General features: G+C 40.4%; 1 protein-coding gene across 3 annotated transcripts in view; it reads right to left on the bottom strand.

Moving 5' to 3' along the window:
• Positions 1-17,410, bottom strand: part of GMCL1 (germ cell-less 1, spermatogenesis associated) — a 60,753-nt gene extending 43,343 nt beyond the window's left edge. For 2 of the 3 annotated variants that reach the window (XM_077915744.1, XM_077915743.1), the window contains exons 1-7: positions 16,873-17,162; positions 10,472-10,595; positions 8,591-8,687; positions 7,295-7,392; positions 4,276-4,388; positions 3,567-3,632; positions 1,856-1,940 (exon numbers count right to left, since the gene is read on the bottom strand). In XM_077915744.1, coding sequence (XP_077771870.1) covers positions 1,856-1,940; positions 3,567-3,632; positions 4,276-4,388; positions 7,295-7,392; positions 8,591-8,687; positions 10,472-10,595; positions 16,873-17,147 — 858 coding nt within the window. In that variant the 5' untranslated portion in view covers positions 17,148-17,162. Of the gene's footprint in view, positions 1-1,855; positions 1,941-3,566; positions 3,633-4,275; positions 4,389-7,294; positions 7,393-8,590; positions 8,688-9,758; positions 9,847-10,471; positions 10,596-10,896; positions 10,990-16,872 lie in introns of those variants that run through there. The other variant, XR_013389889.1, reaches the window with a different exon arrangement.
• Positions 17,411-19,812: the final 2,402 nt, after the last annotated feature.

The raw sequence follows: 19,812 nt of genomic DNA, 5'->3' as shown, positions 1-19,812 counted from the left end.
AATTTAGTAGATTATTTAATAATCGTCTATTAAACAAGGGAAAAAGGAGTTTCTTACTGTTTTATCCTGGTCCTGCCAATTAATAGCTGGACAAATTACCTAATATCTCTGGGCCTTCATTTTTTCATTTATAAAATGAGCATGATACTTCATGGGACACTGAGAATTATTTTTTTTTTAAGATTTTATTTATTCATGAGAGACAGAAAAAGAGAGAGGCAGAGACATAGGCAGAGGGAGAAGCAGGCTCCATGCAGGGAGCCCCATGTGGGACTCGATCCCGGGACCCCAGGATCACGGCTTGAGCCAAAGGCAGACACTCAATTGCTGAGCCACCCAGGCTCCCCATACATTGAAAGAATTATTAGGTGTAACTTACTTTGAATAGTGCCTGGCACATAGTAAGCACTTATCATTACTGGCATAAAAGCAATTACAACAATAGGAAACAAAGAATGCTACCAGTGGCTCAGAGATAGAAATGGGCTGTCCACCCTTCAATGACTGCATAACTAAGTTACTAAACTTCCTTGAAAAAAACCAAACAAACAGTAATAGAATCTCATCCCTACCACAAAAACAAGCAATTGCAATAATATAACTTAGAAGATGTCTCATTCCCTAATTTCAAAGCTGTGTTAAACGGAGATTGTATTGCTAGGGCCAAAAGGTTAGCGGCAAAATTATTCAGTGGGAAAAGCAATGGACTAGGACTCACAAACCTGGGTTCTACCTCAAATCTGTCAGTAACTATAAGAGTTCTAAGTCCTACCATCTACAGAACAAGAATGATAGCTGATTTGTCTCTTCAGAGTTATAAAAATAAAAATGTTAAAACGTTTCAAATGGATGAAATAAAACATGTGCCTGAAGTACAAATAAGGTCTTTAAAAAATTTCACCATTTTCTAGAAAAAGTGAAATTTTCATCATGAAGTCATTACTTCAACTTTCAAAACATTTCTAAAAACCATATAAATTAACATTTCTGATTATGTAAATAATACATCCTCATGGTTGAAAAAAATCTGGGAAAAAAACAGAAACATATTCCTAGGATAGAAAAGTGTATGTGAGACCAAACAAAAGAAACAGGATGGGAGCTCTCATGGCCCAGCACTTGTCATCAATGCAGACCCAACAGTAAGACAGGTGCCTCACATTTCCAATAGGAAGAAGCCTACTTTACTACTCTAGCAGGAAAAAGGAAGAATTTCTCCTTGTCCAGCAACAAGCTCAGCCAATAAGAAGACACCACAACTCAGACAACAAGGAACTCACTTTCCTCCAACAGACTTTCATTCAAAGCAGCCCCTCCCAAATTCTTTTTTTTTTTTTATTTTTTTTTAAATTTTTATTTATTTATGATAGTCACAGAGAGAGAGAGGCAGAGACACAGGCAGAGGGAGAAGCAAGCTCCATGCACCGGGAGCCCGACGTGGGATTCGATCCCGGGTCTCCAGAATCGCGCCCCGGGCCAAAGGCAGGCGCCAAACCGCTGCGCCTCCCAGGGATCCCCCTATCTTTTCTCTATAATGTTCCTTTCCTTTGAGGTCTGGAGTTGCCTATGGTTTGTCATAGCATACATGTCACAAATTGCAATTCCTCTACTATTCCCAAATAAATCCATTTTGCTGGTAAAATAACTGGCTATTATACTTTTAAGGTTGACAAGTATAAAGAATGAAATTAAAATCACTCATGACAGCAAATCCCTAAACAAATAATTTTTTTAACATTATGGCATATTTCCTCTTACATTTACACCATTCCTTTTTCCCCGGATACTAGCTGTTTCTAATTTTTCACTATTGTAAGTAATGCTGAGGTGATGCCCTTACATATTATGTCAATACCTTTTTAAGAGCTGTGTATACATCCATCTCCACTTGCATCACAAATAAGTTAGATGAGCCAATGAGCTGTTTCATGACATTTATACTAGAAAAGATAAAGCAGAGGTAGAGTTTATTCTTGTGCAGACTAAAATACTCTGGTGGAATTAAAAAATTTTAATTCTTTCTTATGAAAAGAAAATGTGGAATTAAAAATTATATCAGTCTTTTTGCCCAAGACGGAAGAATCTTAGACAGAAACAACCTACGTGAACACAAGGATACTTTTAATTCAGACAGTATACTATGAAAGGTCTTTCTTTGAACAGGAAAACAAAGAGCTTTGATCTGCTAATTAACCCAGTTAAAACAAGGTTCTCCATGAGATAACTTTTAGTATGCTCTGATAAAGTGGCAGGGTTCTTATAGGTCTTTCTTGCCCATTCATTGTTGTTTTTTGTTGTTGTTTTTTTTTAAGACATGTCAAAATTTCACTGAAATGTCTATTATCTTCAAAGTAACCTTTAACATCAAAGCCTGAGAAAACTGCTTGGTCATAAAACATATTATTACTATTAATGAGTAAGATCAAGAAATATGTATTAGTGGAAAGGATATCACCAGCTGTTTTTCCCCCCTTCCTTTAAGCCATAAAAAGCCAGAAGGACATCTAGGTTTTTAAGATGACCACTACAATTTCTTTTTGAAAGAGCTCAATGAGAAATTATAAACAAGAAAAAAAAAAAAGTGTTTCTAATGATATTCAAACCAAACATAATGCAGAGCTTTGTTTATACCCTGATATCACTAGTAATACTTCTCAAACTTTTCTACCAAAGTACCTCTTAAGGGCAGAGGAAAGGAACGGACCCAGGAATACAAGAGATGGTCTAGCAATAAAAATAACACATTTACTACTTCTTGTATTTCATCTTTAAAGTTCAAAGAAACTTGAATTCTCTCTATTCCATATTGTATTTAAACATAAGAATGTTTGTCTTTTTCCTACTTGCCCACCCACCCCTGCAAAAAAAAAAAAAAAAAAAAAAAATTCAGTAAAATTGACATCACAGGGGATGTTTTGAGGGCAGAAACCATGAATTAATAATCTCTGAATCCTTCACAGCCCCTAACAGAGTACCTTCATATATAGTGGACATTCAGGAAGTATTTGTTGAAGGAAGGCAGGCAGGAAGGAATATATTCAAAAGGCCAACCTGACCATGAATTTAACTTCATTAGACCTAGTATAAAGTTTAAAACAATTTTCTTAAACCTAATTTTGCAGGGGTGCCTGGCTGGCTCAGTTGGTGAAGCATGTGACTCTTGATCTTAAGGTTGTGAGTTCAAACTCCATGTTCGGTGTGATTACTTAAAATAAAAATCTTTAAAACTTAATTTTGCAATGGTAAAGATGGTTTTTAAAACTTTTAGATTCTCTAAGAACCTAGCAAAAGTGAGGTAACACTTGATACTTTTCTATAGTTTTATATTAGCAATAAGTTTTTATATTAAAATTGGTTAAAATAGTAGACATACATATTATTTTTTCATATTATTTATGACAAAGAAATTTGTGAAGCATTTCTTCAGTTCATAGATGTCAAGATACCTTTCATTAAATTGTTCACTTTTTCATAAGTAATATATTTTTGCATAAAGGAAATGCATACCTTAACAAATAAACATTATTTAGAATGATTAATTACAAAGTTATTTAAAATTAAAATACCTGAGTTCCTTAAAAAGTTCAACATTCTGGTGAGTCATCAAATTGTTCAGAAGCCATTCAAGGCACCTGAAATTAAAACATGGAATTATTTATTACATGATATGTAAATATATAATGTATTTATAACTTACTTAGAACTTACAGTTAAAATAAAAAACAATTAGTCTTGCTAGAACATGCTCAAATTTTTAAATTAAACAACCAAAAATTTAGTATTGTTTTTGTCAGCAGTTATTAAGGAAATATTCTCTTTATATTAATAAGTGCATATCTAATTAAGAAAATCTCATTTCAGGTTTGAGTTACATCATTTATGAAAGTACTTGCATACTTCTATAACCTTCTTTGTAATTTGAAAATGGGTACTGAAATTCTCAGGAGTTAAAAACATTGCCAGTAGGTGTATTGATACAATGTCTATTATGCCTACTACTTAAAAAATATTAATAAAAAAAGACACTGTAAAGAGTGACCAGAGTTTTCATAAGCCACATATAAACATGTATAACCCACCCATGGTCACTTACATAGACAACACTTTCAAGAAATTTACTAATTTATCCAAATGTAAAACAGGACTTTAACAAAATTCTAGTCCTGTATCTTTTTTTTATTTCTTTCTTTTTTATAGCTATACATTCTCTTAAGAAACCAAAGCAGCCAAATTCCCACAAGTGGGATGGGAGGAAAAATAAAAAAGGTAACTCACTTTTTCTTTACAGAATCTAATCCATAGGTCCCTGCTGATGTGTAATAGCCACATACAGTTTTCACATTAATTGTTTCCTTCATTGTCTCACCACACTGCTGTATTAAACCATCCTGCAAATATAAATAAGCACTGGAAAGGCCCATTTCACATGGGAAAAATTAGCTCTGAATATGTGCTTTTACATATTAAAAAGTTAAAAAAAAAAAAAAGGAGAAATGAAAGAAAACTCATCAAGTGTAGCAAGCCTAAATCTGAAGTCCAGTAAAAATACTGAAAAAAATCCAGCAAGTATTCAACTAAATACTTGGAATTGAAAAGCAGAATGGAGGGGGTAAAAAGCAGTAAGGTAGTAAAGTAACAGATGAACACTGCTATTCTTTCTTTTGTATTCTTCCCCTCTCCAGGACCGGCAAATTTAAGCACCATTCGGCCTGGTTCGCCTATTCTCTTTCAATTAAGATCTCTTAACATACTCAGTCAACCATGTGATGGAGCTAGGCAAGTGAACAGTATGAATCATCAGAAGTGTTTATAACTACAAAACACTTATCAATTTCTAAGAGATGTACCTAAAACAAATATATTATTATTTACATTGAAATATTAATCTGAAATGTTTAGATGTAAGATTTCAAATGAACTAATTTTATTCAATATATGAAAAAATGTTACTTTTTACCTAAATTTCTGAAATACATTCACCATGCAAGTATATTATTAAATTAGTTAGTGAAGTCATAAAGATAATGCAGAAAATGGATTTAGGACAAAACCAAAAGGACTAAAGTTAGAAAATAAAGTGTACTTGTTGAAAATTAAGTATTAAAAGGATCACAGCATGTAAAAAATCAAATGATTTCAACTAAGTATATTGAGCAAGCTATTTACTAATACTTCACACAGATCAGCATACAAATGTCACAGAAAAGGAAACAATTAACTTTTTCTAAAGATCAAAATAAAGTACTGACTCTGTTAGGATTTTAAACTTACCTGGAAGTCATTTGAGACTACCTGCCCCCCTCTAGCTCCTTCCGCTTTCCTCTTAATATCTTGTCTGTCACCAAGTCCGTGGATTATCCCGGATTAATCTTTCTGTGATCCAGTTTTTACTCTCCATGCTTATCACTACTGCCCAACCTTAGACCCTCACTTGGACTACTGCAGTAAGATTACTCATCTTTTCTTCAATACATCCTTCACATGATTTCTGAAGTATTCTTTCTAAAACATAACTGTCTTTCCTCTGATCATTATCTTCCAAAAGGGGGCACATGGGTGGCTCAGTCAGTTGGGCACCCAACTTTTGTTTCGTTTCGGGTCATGGCCTCACGAGTCATACAATCAAGCTGGACATGAGGCTCTGAGCTCATCAGCAAGTCTGCTTGAGGATTCTCTCCCTCAGCCCTATCTCCCACTCACATGCACACTCTCTCTCAAATAATTAAATTTTTTTCTTTAAAAATTTTACTTTTATCTATTTTTTGTTGTTGTTATTTATCTATTTTTAAAGATTTTATTTATTCACGAGAGACATAAAGAGAAAGGCAGAGACACAGGCAGAGAGAAGAGGCTCCATACAGGAAGCCTGATGTGGGACTCGATCCTAGGACTCTGGGATCACGCCCTGAGCCAAAGACAGATGCTCAACCACTGAACCACCCAGGTGTCCCTCTTTAAAGATTTTATTTGACAGAGAGTGAGAGAGCACAAGCAGGGGGAGGGGCAGAGGGAGAAACAGGCTCCCCTGCTCAGCAGGGAGAGAAACAGGGCTCAATTCCAGGACCCCGGGATCATGACCTGAGCCAAAGGCCAACGCTTAATCAACTGAGCCACCGAGGCATCCCACAGAAGTTTTTAATTTTAATGAAGACCAGTTTATCAGTTATTTCTTTCATGGCTCATGCTTTTGGTGTTGTTTCTATAAATCATTACTATAAAAATAAAAATAAAATAAAATGCCCAATATATTAATATTTTTTTAAAAATCTTCCAAAAGTACCTACATACAAAGTCAAAACTTCTTAAAAGGTATAGAGGGATTTTCACAATCTGGCCTTGCTGCCTTCTCTACAACCCTTCTTAAACATTGTGTAAGCTAAAGAGCTTATATGTGCTTATCTCTGTGCTAGAGCCATATCCCACTCAGATTCTCTGATCCTCCACTGTTTCACATCTTACATCTGTATAAAAAGCTTCCTTCCGCTCTTCTTTCTTTGCAAGATAAATACATTTTCAGTCTTCATGATTCAACTTCCTCTTCTGCACCACCAAATTGAACTGACCACTCCCTCTGTTCATCTGCTAAATCCTACAGGATGTTTATTACCATACCTATAACACCAGACATTTCTTTATTACTGGGTCCCACACACACATTTATATATATATATATATTTTTTTTTTTTTTCCCCCCACTCACACATTATATTGTGAGTTCCCTAAAGGTTGGGACTAGGTCTTAATTTACCTTTGGATTCCTATGTCTAGTTTGACACATTGCTCAATATACTTCTTCTGAAAGAACAAATCTGTCATTCTACCAATGGATTTTATATATTTGTGTGGTTTACCACAACAATTTCAAAATTAAGAAAAAGCTGACAAAGCACTCAATGCTTTTCAAACCCATGACCCATATGAATCAGTAATCAAGTGATCTGCTTGATAACAGTTAAATCATTAATGAACAGAAATCTGTAAATGGACTTAGACAAGTAAATTCTAACCACATTATAGTAATTCTAAGATATCCTACACTGAAATTGCTTGCATTCATCTTACACAGACACGATGACCCCCTTAGCTATAATAAATCGGTTTTCGTTAAGCATTTTATTTTATTAGTATTTTTTTTTTGGTTAAGCATTTTAAATGACTTATCACAAATGATATATTTACACATTTTATTTTATTCTAAAAACTAAAAAGCTAAGCTTTATTTTTGTTTTTAGAATAAATACTTTGAAACAAAGGTCCAACTGTGATCCTTTCTTTGAATAATGTGCATACTCACCAACTGCAACATACAAGCTGCTGCCAAAATGGCAATAACTCGACTGGGCTTTATTAAGACATCATCGCGATATAGTGACCCAAATGCAACCTGTAGTGCTGAAAACAAAAGTAGACATAGGGAATGAAATAAGAACAGTATCTATAAAAGTATTACTAAACTAACAACAACGATCATCTTCATACTCTAAGACATACATATAAATTTAGGATGTACATAAAAGGATAAGAGAAGTATCAATAATTAAAATGTTAGTAATGGTTATCGATTAATGGTGCTAATTTAATAACAGTGTTACAAATTTCCATTTATTCTACCTAACAGCTGGATTCTTCTGTATCTAATCTTGACAGAGATTAAGATATTAATCAGAATTAAGACACCCTTGGAGGGACACCTGGGTGGCTCAGTGGATAAGCATCTGCCTTTGGCTCAGGTCATGATCCCAGGGTCCTGGGATTAAGTCCCACATCAGGCTCCCCACAGGAAGCCTGCTTCTCCCTCTGCTTGTGTCTCTGCCTCTCTCTCTAGGTCTCTCATGAATAAATAAAATCTTAAAAAAAAAAAAGACACCCTTGGAAAAGTTTTATAAAGATACCCTGAGTAGACCAATCATTAAGTACACAGACCCCATGATACTCTTAACCCTGGTGCTTTCAGTGCTTCATTACTGGGGAGTGGGGAATAGCTCCAGGTCCTCTCCATGCCACACTCTCCCCCAGCCACCACAGCTATTTAGGCCTATCCTTCCTTCTCTCTATTGCCACTTTTGCATGTGTTTATACATATCCTTAACTTTTTTCTTTGCCTCCGTTTTAAGTACTGGGTACTTAACATTTGGATAAAGAGGGGAGCAGAGAATGAGCACTGGAACAGTAATTAGAAAAACTATAGGCCGACTGAGGTTCACTAAACTGCTAAAACCTAAAATAAGTCCCTAAATCCTTTAAGCCTCAGCTTCCTCATCTAAGAACTCGGAGCTCTAAAACACCAATTACATGAAAGTCTTCATACATGGGGAATACTTCACCCTACATCTTCCACATCCCAGGCAGATATATTTACAAGCTTAAGTAAGCAAACTGATAAGACCTACATGACTAAGTAGGTTAAGGACAGATAGAATAGAATTGATAAAAACTATGGAGCAAATCAACACAAAACTGTCACCCTGGCATATTAAATGGGGCTTTTTTCCTAGCCTACAAGGTTAGAAAAAAATATTTATTTTCTACCAAAAGAAAAAAAAAGATTATGTTATAATTTTTGCATAATAGTAATTATGGTGGTGGTTACCTTCTATATCAATATTCTGGTCAGGAATCTCCAGTTCAATAATATTCATGCTGGATTCTTTCCAAGAACCACTGAACATACTAGAAAAGTAGCCAGACTTAAAAAAAGAAAAACAAAACAAAAAAAACCACGATTATCCAGTACTTTGTTTCTTCCAAATTACTTTCCCATTCCTAATTCCAAACAACTGTTCAATCAAAAAGAATACATATTATTTCAAGAGAAAAAGAATTGCTAAATATGTCTACAGGAAAAATGAAATTAAGGACACTTAAGGTATGTCAGAATACTTTGTTGAGCATTAATTTAATGAAAACTAAACCAAATTCTCATATTACTATCTGAACTGAATCCCTATATTACTATTTGAAACTTACATTAGCTTTTTACTTAGTTAAATCAATTTCTGCATCTTGTATATGCTTTCCTTATCAATGACATCCTAAATTCAAGCTTTGTAACACATATTTAAGACTCTCATAAACATCTGACAACACACAAGGTGAATACATAATTACATACTCAGAAGGAGTGAACCTTCATACTGTTGAATCCTTACTGTGTTAGTGGCTGTAAAGGGTCCAAACCAGTCCCGAGTCAGCATTAAAGGGATGTTCCCCAGAAATTAAGATAAATCCAAAGTTTAGTTTTACCCTAATCAGAAAATTCCAGAATGGACTTAAATTCTTGGAAAGGTACCAGAACAGATGAAGTCTTTAGTTACAATCTAGATGGCACCTCTCATAATTAGAATTACTTTGGAATAGATCAGATATTGACTAATTTTACAGAATACTTGAATGTATAAGGCACTGTGAATACAGCAGTAAACATAATATTGTTTCACTCCTTAGAGGTCTTACTATATTTTAGCATTTGACTTGCACTATTATCAATACAGTTTCTCTTGAGAGGCAAAGCCTTCAGAGACGTATTCTCATCCTTAAATTCACAAAACTGCTTTCATAGATTAAAAAAAAAGAGGACATGGACCCTAGCCTCAAGTTGAGGCCACTGTTCTGATATATTCCCCAGGCTATATACTTCAAGCCAAAGTAAATTTATTCAAAAAAATCAAATAAAAACCATGATTAAAATGTTATCTTTTTTTTTAAATGTTATCGCTTTAAAATATTCGTACTGAAAATCTTGTACTATACTGTCTTACCAGTAATTACTGTCAAACAGTGAAGAAGGGAGAAAATATAAACTCCAGAGGATAAAAACTGAACTGTCCACTGTTCTATTCCCAGTGCCTAGAACAATGATTTGAAGAAAGAACAGATAGATTTGATGAAAGAATGAGTAAAATATTTGAGCCATTAAAGTGACTCTTTCATTTTGAAAGTTTTGAATCTTTAAATTAAATGAGGTAGCAGATAGTAATATTTTCAGCACACAAACCAAATATGTATATCAGCTGAATGAATTAGTTTGTATTTGTTGGGTCTGGTCTTTAATTTAGCTGCATTTTCCAGAAGAAAAGAATAAGTGTCAAAACTTCCCATTCATATTCAACCATAACTACAAATAACATTTCGGCTAAATTCATCCAATTTAAATAATTATATACAAATAAACAAATTCAGCAATTTCCCCTTTTTTCTCTTTTGTCAACAAAAGGCATCAATACAAGAACCTCACTGAAGTAATGACAAAAATTTGCTGGGCTGGTATGACAATAAATATTCAAAATCTGTTTTCTAGACCAAACTAAGTATATGCTGTATTTCTAATAAAACAAGACTTTGGAATGAGATGTTAGGACTTAAACAACTGTCCATGCAAAGTAGTGAAATGCAATTAGAAAGAACATGACTTGAAAGAGTTTGAGCTATTTTTAAATAACTACCTAGATTACTGAAATAGAAAAATACTTACTTGACATAAATATATTTTGTGTAAGTTCCACTCTTCTCCTAGAGCACAAATCTTAATGTCACTATTTTCACCATTCAAAAATAATGTTTGGTAAATATATTTGGATGTACTCTTTAATTTTTTCCTGTTAAAAGAAATGCAAATATAATATGTGTATTACTGAATGTTTTATTCATATTGCATAAAACAAAATATTCTTGTTGTTCAATTTCTATTAAACAGAGCCAACCTGTCCACTGTGTAAAAGGATAGAGGAATATTATATGCAAATTTGCATTAGAACATAAGAAACTAATTAATAGTAGTTATCTCTAGGGTATTCTATTCCCAAAAGGGTTAATAGTGGCTAGATGGGACATCATATACAGGTGACCTTTCACTGTGCACCTTTTTGTAATTTGTGATTGTTGAACTAAGTGAATTACCTGTAAGTCAGCACAGTGATTTTTCTGACTTCCTTGTTTAGAGAATAGTACTATGAAGGATCTCAATACAACTGCAATGATACTTTTTTGCAACTACAAAATGGAGAACAAGAGTAAAAATTTTACCTACCCAAGTAATTTTTAGAGTAATTTACATTTAATCTTATTTTGGTACCAAACTATTCTTAAACTAGTCAAACAACTTTTTTTCCCCGTTAGACAAATGCTTTGCAGCCTTACATCAAAGGTTTTCAAAACTAAGCTCAATGAAGAGTGTCTTCGGGGCCACCAGAAGAAAGAGCTAAGAAGTAAACCCTGGACACCCTCACCTAACTTCAACTAGAGCAGCATCACATCTTGGGGATTTCCTTTTTTTTTTTTTTTTAAGATTTTATTTATTTATTCATGAGAGACACAGGCAGAGGGAGAAGCAGGCTCCAGGCAGGGAGCCCGAAGCGGAACTCATCCCGGGACTCCAGGATCACGCCCTGTGCCAAAGGCAGGCGCTAAACCGCTGAGCCACCCAGGGATCCCCAATATCTTGGGGATTCTGCGTAAGATCTCATTTAAAAGATGAATTGTATATATTTTTAAGTTTGATAATCATTGTTCAAGATGGTCCAATGAGTAAGAAAAGCCGTAGGCAAAGGCCAATGCATACTTTTTCATATTCCTGGCCAATCCTGACAAGTTTTCTTGGTAGTTAAAATGTTTCATCTTTCAAAAAAAAAAAATGAAGCTATCATTTCAGATGATGTCTTGAACCAGTGTGTTTGACATGTCTTCCCAACAGATAGTAAAAAGAGCACATGCTTTGGTGGTGGAGAGACTTGGGTTTGAATCCCAGCTCCACCACAGCTCAGTTACCCTAGATGTAAAGAGGATATTAATAATAACCACTTTATTGGGTTACTGTGAGAAATAAATGGGACAATATAGTTTCTAGTTCCTGATGGCACCATCCCCAAATTACATTAAAAGATTAAAAGCACAGAAAGGAATAAGCCTACAACAGCAGAGAGTAAGGATGGGTTTATCACCTGGTGAGAGAATTCAGTAGATCTGGAAGTTAGAAAATGAAATGGAACACAAAAGAGCAGCAAAAGCCCCAACCTGGAATACATCGTGAAGGTCTAGGATGGAGGCTGAAACCCATCTGCCCTTCAGAAGCCTGTGTGGGTTGAGAGGAGGAGGTCTCAGGGGAAGAAAAGGCAAAAGTGAGGCCAAAAATGGGAAATACGTTCCCCTAATGGCCTCTTCCACCATGTATGAATACAGAACACAGATAGCCAGAATATAGATAACTCAGACAAAGGTTCCAAGGCTCTTCTAGGAAGGAGAGGACAAATCTATCAGGAAAAGCTAAGACTTTAGTGTAGGTGTTGGCACCCCGGACAAAGCAATCCTCATTCTGGCATTTGAGGAATCTGTAGTTTGTGAGCTCTTAACCCATTCACCCTGAATCATGGTCCCCAAACCATGTGTCTAAGCACCTGGAGCACCACAGCAAACTCAAGGATGCGTGTGGAGTATTTTATATTGGAAGGAAACAACACAGCAGTATCTTTCAGATACTATACTATCTACTACTATTAAGCAGTAGTTTGAGCCTAACTGTGAGGTACTTCTTTAGGACTGGAGGTACCATGAAAAATATTACTGAGACACTAAGGGTTCTGTGAACAAAAAAAGTTTGGGAACCTCTACTCTAAAACAAAGCATGTTCCACTCATATCCAATTCAGTAGTCAGTCTTCCTAAAGCAAAGGCTTGGTAGCAATAGATCTATTTACTCTATTAAAACATACACACACGCACACACACACAAACATACACATACCAGTTATTCATTCTTAAATATAAGCAGACAACCAAGGATGACCCAATATGGAGAGAATTGGGAGATTAAAGACTATTGAAAAGAGAGGAACTGGCCCCAGAAGAAATATATTAATTTAGGAAAAAGGGAACTTAAAACACTCTAAAATTGGTGTATCTAGAAATCTGAGAGAATATTACATTTATAAAACAACAGGATACTATGATGAAACAAGGAGAAAAAAGAGCTCTTAGAGACTAAAAAGCAGGTTACTGAAATTACAAAGCCAAACGAGAGTCAGACTGATAAAGTTAAGGAAACTTCCCAGAACTTAAAGCAAAAAGCACCTAGAAAGGAAAAAAAGAAAAAAAGGAACAGGTACAATCCAAGAAATCCAAAATCTGATTAAGAGGAGTCCAAGAAAGAGAAAAAGATAATAGGAAAAAGGAAATCCTGAAAGAAAATGTCTCCAAACTAGTCTCCAGATTGTAAGGTCAACCAAGCACTGAGGCAATTAAAAAACCCGCACTTATGGGCAGCCCAGAGGCTCAGTGGTTTAGCGCCATCTTCAGCCCAGGACGTGATCCTGGAGACCCGGGATCGAGTCCTGAGTTGGGCTCCATGCATGGAGCCTGCTTCTCCCTCTGCCTGTGTCTCTGCCTCTCTCTCTCCCTCTGTCTCTCTCATGAATATATAAATAAAATCTTAAAAAAAAAAAAAAAAACCTACACTTAAGCACATTCTAGTTAAATTCCAAAATACCAAAGAAAAAAATTCCAAAATTTCCAGAGGGAAAAAAGGTCACCTAAACAGAAAAGAGAATTATTATTATTTTTTAATAGATTTTATTTATCTATTCATGAGAGACATGCAGAGAGAGGACGTCCCAAGAAAAGAGAATTAATTAGACCAGCATCCTATTTCTCATCAACACTGTAGGCTAGAAGACAAGGAAGTATCATCAAGGATATGAAATTATTTTAGATTAGGTTTCCATACCCTGCCAAAGGATGAACAAAGTCAAAGGCTAAATTTACATTTAGACAAGCACAAATTACCTCCTTTTGCATCCTTTCTGAGGAAAATACATGAGGATGCAGATCCCTAAAATGGGTGAGAAAGAAAAAGACACAGGCTACAGAAAAATTAGATACAATCCTAGAGATGTGGTAAAATGAAGTCCCTGGATAAGCGCAGACCTGGAGAATGATGGATACAGAATGGAATAGGAGGATGAGGGACGCCTGGGTGGCTCAGCGCTGGAGCATCTGCCTTCATCTTGGGATTGAGTACCGCAGCAGGCTTCCTGCATGGAGCCTGCTTCTCTCTCTGCTTCTCTCTCTCTCTGTGTGTGTGTGTCTCATGAATAAGTAATTAAAATCTTAAAAAAAAAAAAAAGGAATAGGAGGATGAAGGGTGGAGGCAGGACTTGGGTTTAGAGGAGGACACCATGAAAATACATTTGGAAGATAGAAAAGCCTGAATATATAATGAAGAAATATTATTCTTTTGCCAATGTTGAGGAGGGGAGAGTCAAACTCTAGGAAAATAAAAAAGCAATACAAAAAAAGGGAACTATGCAATAAGATACAAATGAAAACAGGGTTTGACTTCTGAGCACTTGATGGAATATAGAAAAAAGATTGCACTTAAATGTGAGGTTAAAAACTTCAACAGAAAAACGAGTTGTGACATCGCACACAGGAAGTATAATATATAATCCTAGCACACTACTTGTTGGCAGTGAACGGTATGTACATAGTTATAACAAACACTGTCTACTAGGTCTCAAAATTTAATGACAATCTAGACACAGCAAAACCCAAGATCTGGTTGCAGAACAGTTGAGTTTTAATAGTTACGTTGACATAGAAGTAAAAAGATGCAGCTGTCAAGGCGTTAAATGAGTGGAAAGTGGGTGGGCCTGGAAGCCAAAGCTCTTCATGGAGTAGATGGCTGAGGTGGGAGAGCACATCTGACAACCTCAGGGACCATGACTGGTGCCAACACACAAATTTCTATTAAATTTTTTAATATTTTCTTACACCTTTCATCCATGCTGGGCTGAACAGCCAGGCCTCTTCTACTGATATAAAACATACTAAATTCTCGATGTATTTTGTAATACGGCTTTATACACTTTCTAGTCCACTCATGTAGTTCAGGGGTTAGCAAAGTTTTTCTGTGAAGGTCTGGACAATAAATATTTTTGGCTTTGTGGGCTCGACAGGCTCCAAGCGAGTGTGTTGGCATCCCAGTGGGCAGCTGCCTGCCTGCCCGTCTTACCCTACCACATCTCAGCAAACTTCTCTACTGTCTAGTGTGGGCTACAGCCACACCACCTCCAATATCTGAATTTCAGTTTGGGAAAGATGGCTATATTCTACATTTGTTCCTTCCTTGGGTATTCGGTCTCAGTCCAAGTCGTGATTACACCCTTATACCCTCTATTCCTGTATATTTGTAGAGATCTCTTTCCTTAGTAGTTTACCTTCAGTCCTTAATTCCCCATTACTTGTTAACAATGGTTGTGTTAAATTTTCCCTGTTCAAATTACTGCATAATTTCTTTTAATCAGACCCTGACACACAGATTTCAATGACATTAAACATAAGTGGTCTAAATAATAGTTAAAAGGCATAGATTATCCTAATGGATTAAAAAAAAAAAAAGGCTACACCCAACTATATGCTCTCTACAAGCTGCCTATTATAAAGATACAGGTAAAAAAGGAAACAATGGAAAAGATATATGTTTTAACACTTATCGAAAGTAATCATGGAAATATTACCAGGGATAAAGAGAGTGTGTAATGATAAAGGGGGCCAAGTTTTCAAGGAGACATAATATTTACTGAGTGCTTCAACATCCGGCAGGTCGGGCTATGGCTCAGCAGTTTAGCACCACCTTCAGCCCAGGGCGTGACCCCGGGGGAATCCCTGGCTGGAGTCCCGCATGGAGCCTGCTTCTCCCTCTGCCTGTGTCTCTGCCTCTCTCTCTTTCTCTGTATCTCTCATGAATAAATAAATAAAATCTTAAAAAAAAAAAAAAAAAGAACCACACTCATTAGGCACTGTTCATTATACACAATCTAATATCTGTCAAACCGTAAAATGCAAGTACTAGCATCTCCATCTTCCTTATGAGGAAATAAGGCTAGTGAGCACAGAATGCAGACTAGACCTCGGAATCTGAGCTCAGCTCACCAGACTAACCCTCCAGAGAAGGAAACTCGACGTCTGGGCGGGGGGCGGTGCGAGGTGGGGGGCGGGGGTGTCCATTTTTGTAAATAAACACGGCCCTCCCTGCAGAAACCTGCACGAAAGGCCTCTAGACATCCAACTACTGAAACGGAGGGTAGGGATCCCTGGGTGGCGCAGTGGTTTGGCGCCTGCCTTTGCCCAGGGCGCGATCCTGGAGACCCGGGATCGAATCCCACGTCGGGCTCCCGGTGCATGGAGCCTGCTTCTCCCTCCGCCTGTGTCTCTGCCTCTCTCTCTCTCTGTGACTATCATAAATAAATAAAAATTAAAAAAAAAAAAAGGAAACAGAGTATCCGTGAACCTCTCATCTAACGACACATACGTCATACTCGTGTTAAGTACAGCGGAGGTCTTGAGTTTTTTAAAGTTTCATTAAAAAAAAAAAAAAAAAAAGTACATTTGTGACCCCCGCTGACGATCTTACAAACAAAACAAAACAAAACACCAACCGGGTTGCTTTGCGTGAAAACACTGTACGCACAAACTACATTCTAATTTTTTTTTTTTTTACATTCTAATTTTCTAATTCACCAATTAACATCCTGTTCTTCAACTCTGAGAAGAAAGAAAAAAAAAAAAAAAAAAAAGGCGTCGGGGGTGGGCAGAGCAGGCTGCAGCGCGGGCTGGCGTTCCGGGTCCCCGTCGGTGAACGTCCCCGTCGCGGCCGGGAGGGCGCCCCGCGGCTCCCGCCACTGCCCTCCACACCCGCGGGCGGCGGCACGGGGGCCCCTTAAGGTGACCGGACGCAGAAGGACGCGCTCTCCCGCCGCCCGCCCGGACAGGAGGCGCAAGCTCGGCCCGGCGGCCCCGGGTCACGGCCCCCGGGTCGCGGCCCAGGTCACGGGTCACGGCCCCCGGTCAGGGGTCACGGCCCCCGCCCGCCGCCCCCACGCACCTGCGCGGCGTGTTGAGGAGCCGCTGCTGCTCGTCGCCTTCGTCCTCGTCGTCGTCCGTGTCGGAGTCCGGGTGGCAGTAGCACAAGGCCCCGCCGCTCCGCTTGCGCTTGCGGCCGCCGGGACAGTAGCAGAAGCCGTGGCCGGCCCCGCCGCCGCCGCCGCCGCCCCCGCCCGCGTCCGGCCTGCGAGCCGCGCCCCCGGCCCCGGAAGCCGGCTCCGGCGGGGCTCGGGCTCGCCCGCGGCGGCGCAGCACCCGGCTGCTCAGGGAGCCCATGGACCGCGGCTCCCCGGGGCCTCGGCGCTCCTCAGCGAGCGCGGCGGAGACCGCCTCCCGCCATGGCCCGGCCGCCCGCCGGGTGCCTACGCCGCCGCCGCCTCACGCGCGGCCCCAACCGTCGCCGCGGGCGCCGCCGCCTCCATCCTCCGCCCCGCCCGCCGCGTCCAGCCGCGTCCAGCCGCGTCCAGCCGCGTCCAGCCGCGCGGCGCGCCGGGCCCGCAGCACCTCGCCCCCCGCTGTCGCAACAAAGCGCGGACCGGAAGGCGCGTGCGCGCGGCGAGCCTCCGGAAGGGGCGGGGCCAGGGGGCGGTGGGCGGAGCCTGCGCCGGAGCGGCCGCGGGCGGGGCGGGGCCTCGGCGGGGAGGGGCGGGGCCTCGGCGGGGGCGGCCCGGGTCGCCGGCTCCCGTGACCCGCGGGCCGACCTCGGCGTGCGCATCCCTGCCCGCAGCCCGGTTCCAGCGCGGCCGGGACTTGCAGCGCGGGGGTCCCCTCCCCTGCAGGAGCCGGCCCCTTGCCGGGATCCCGCGGGCGGGGGTTTGCCAAGCCTTCCTGGGGAGGACGACTGCGCAGAGGGGTGGGCCTCGGCCTGCTTCTGCCCTAGGCGCTTAGGGCGGGCGTCCCCGGCCCTCCGTGGCTGCGGTCCTCGCGTGGAGCGTGGAGCGAGGGGCTCGGGGACGGCCAGCCTGCGCCCCCTGACTCCCCAGTGCTCCTTTCCCAAGTACGGGCCATGGCTTAGTGACACCATAACCCCCCCCCCCACGTGGCCCCGCCGCAAGTATGAGGATTCAAGACTAAAATCGTTGTGATTCAGTCTTTCAAATAGAACGATACAGAACGAAGCTCGCCCTCCCCCTCGGGCTTTCCCATGCATGTTCCTGTACCCAAGAGCAAGGTGTGTTCTTTAACACATTCAGGCACGTAATTATACCGCACCTGTCATTCTGCACCTTGCTCCTTTCTCAGACTTGCACTTCGGGAGGCTTATCCAGTCGACGTTTCTCCAGGTAATTTTCACTGTTGATTGTGTCCCTACCCCGCGATTTATCTTTTGAGGGAGCGAGGTCGTTCCTAACAGAGTAGCAATGAACACTGCGTGCAAAGGTTCACGGAGCAAGGGGCGCCTGGATGGCTCAGTCGGTGAAGCGCCCGCCTTCTGCCCAGGTCAGGATCGGAGTCCTGGGAGCAAGCCTCACATTGGGCCCCCAACTCAGCCAGGAGTTGGCTTCCCCCTCTCCCTCTGTGATCTCTCGCTTTCGCTCTCCCCTCAAATAAAATCTTAAAAGATTCATCAAATAGATTCCTAGAAGCGGATTTCCTGGGAACTTTCCATCTTTATTAGCTGTTTCCAGGTTGGTCTCTGAAATGATTGCACCAGTTTATGTAGTTGAGGGCCCCAGCGGGCTGGTGTCTGACTTATCCCCGAGAAATCTGAATGGGGAGAGGCCGGTTGAAGCAGCTTCTTGGGAAGGGGTGGGATGGAAAGGGGCAGAGAATGATGGCAGCAAGGGGATCAGTCATCATGCCCGGAATTTGTCAGCACAAAGGATGTGCAAGTGTCTCCCATGGAAAAAGCATGGGCCACCAGAAGACAGCCAGCATGGGATCATCTAAGGTTCTGTCCCAGAAGCCTGTGTGGAAGGATAAACTGATTTTAGCAAGAGTAACTGAAGAATGGAATCCCCAGGGGCTGGAGAAGGAGAATCCATTTGCTTTGCCAAAGGAACAGAAGATGAGTAGTTCCCTGGTGATGGGGTTGATAAAGGAACCTAGGAGAATGCCCTCAAGAATCAGCTTCAGGGACGCCTGGGTGGCTCAGTAGTTGAGCATCTGCCTTTGGCTCAGGGCGTGACCCTGGGGTCCTGGGATCTAGTCTCACATTGGGCTCCCACTTTACCGGTTTTAAAGACCCAGGTGAGTAGAGCCGGGAGACCCCTCCGGACCAAGGAGCTGGCCACGAAGTGAGCATTTCCCAGGTAGCAGCTCAGAATCAGCTCCTCACCAGTGAGGGGCCGAAGCAAACCAACCTGCCTGAACAAACGACATGCACTGTGACCCCCATGGTACCTGGTAAACCCTGGTGTTGACTTGGCAGCTCATACACTTCCAAGATCCCCGCAGGGAACCTGCTTCTCCCTCTGCCTGTGTCTCTGCCTCTCTCTGTGTCTCTCAGGAATAAATAAAATCTTTAAAAAATCAGCTTTAAAGATCTGGCAATGTTAAAGTGCTGACCCTCGACCACCACAGCCATAACAGGTAAGAACTTCCCTGCTTCCCTTTAAGTCTTCTCCCTCCTGCTACACCCAGGCTGTTTGGGCTGGGGTGGAGTGTTGGGTGTGTGGAAGGAAACTCAGGTGGAGAAAGAAGAGAAGCCCACTCTATTCCTTATTCCTGCTGCCAATAGGCCAGAGCTGAGCAAGGGAAGAAGCCTCAACTGTAAATCCACTTTGCAATTTTGATCAGACATATTAATGACTAAAGTGACCTTAAGGGACTACACAGTAGGACTTTTTAAAACCTAAGAGTTACCAGAAAGGTTCCAGCTCTATCCTCTGAATTTTCATCTAAAGCTGGGAGAAGAGCTGGGCCCATGAACAGTGGGAGAGAAAAACAAAGTGCCTCATAATTATATTCCAGAGTCATGCTTGTCCTTGACCATAAACAT

The sequence above is a fragment of the Canis aureus genome, chromosome 11 (assembly GCF_053574225.1).
Source record: "Canis aureus isolate CA01 chromosome 11, VMU_Caureus_v.1.0, whole genome shotgun sequence".
NCBI classification, from domain to species: Eukaryota; Metazoa; Chordata; class Mammalia; order Carnivora; family Canidae; genus Canis; species Canis aureus.
Note: the sequence above shows the minus strand (reverse complement) of the source record. Positions and strands in the feature narration are given on the sequence as shown.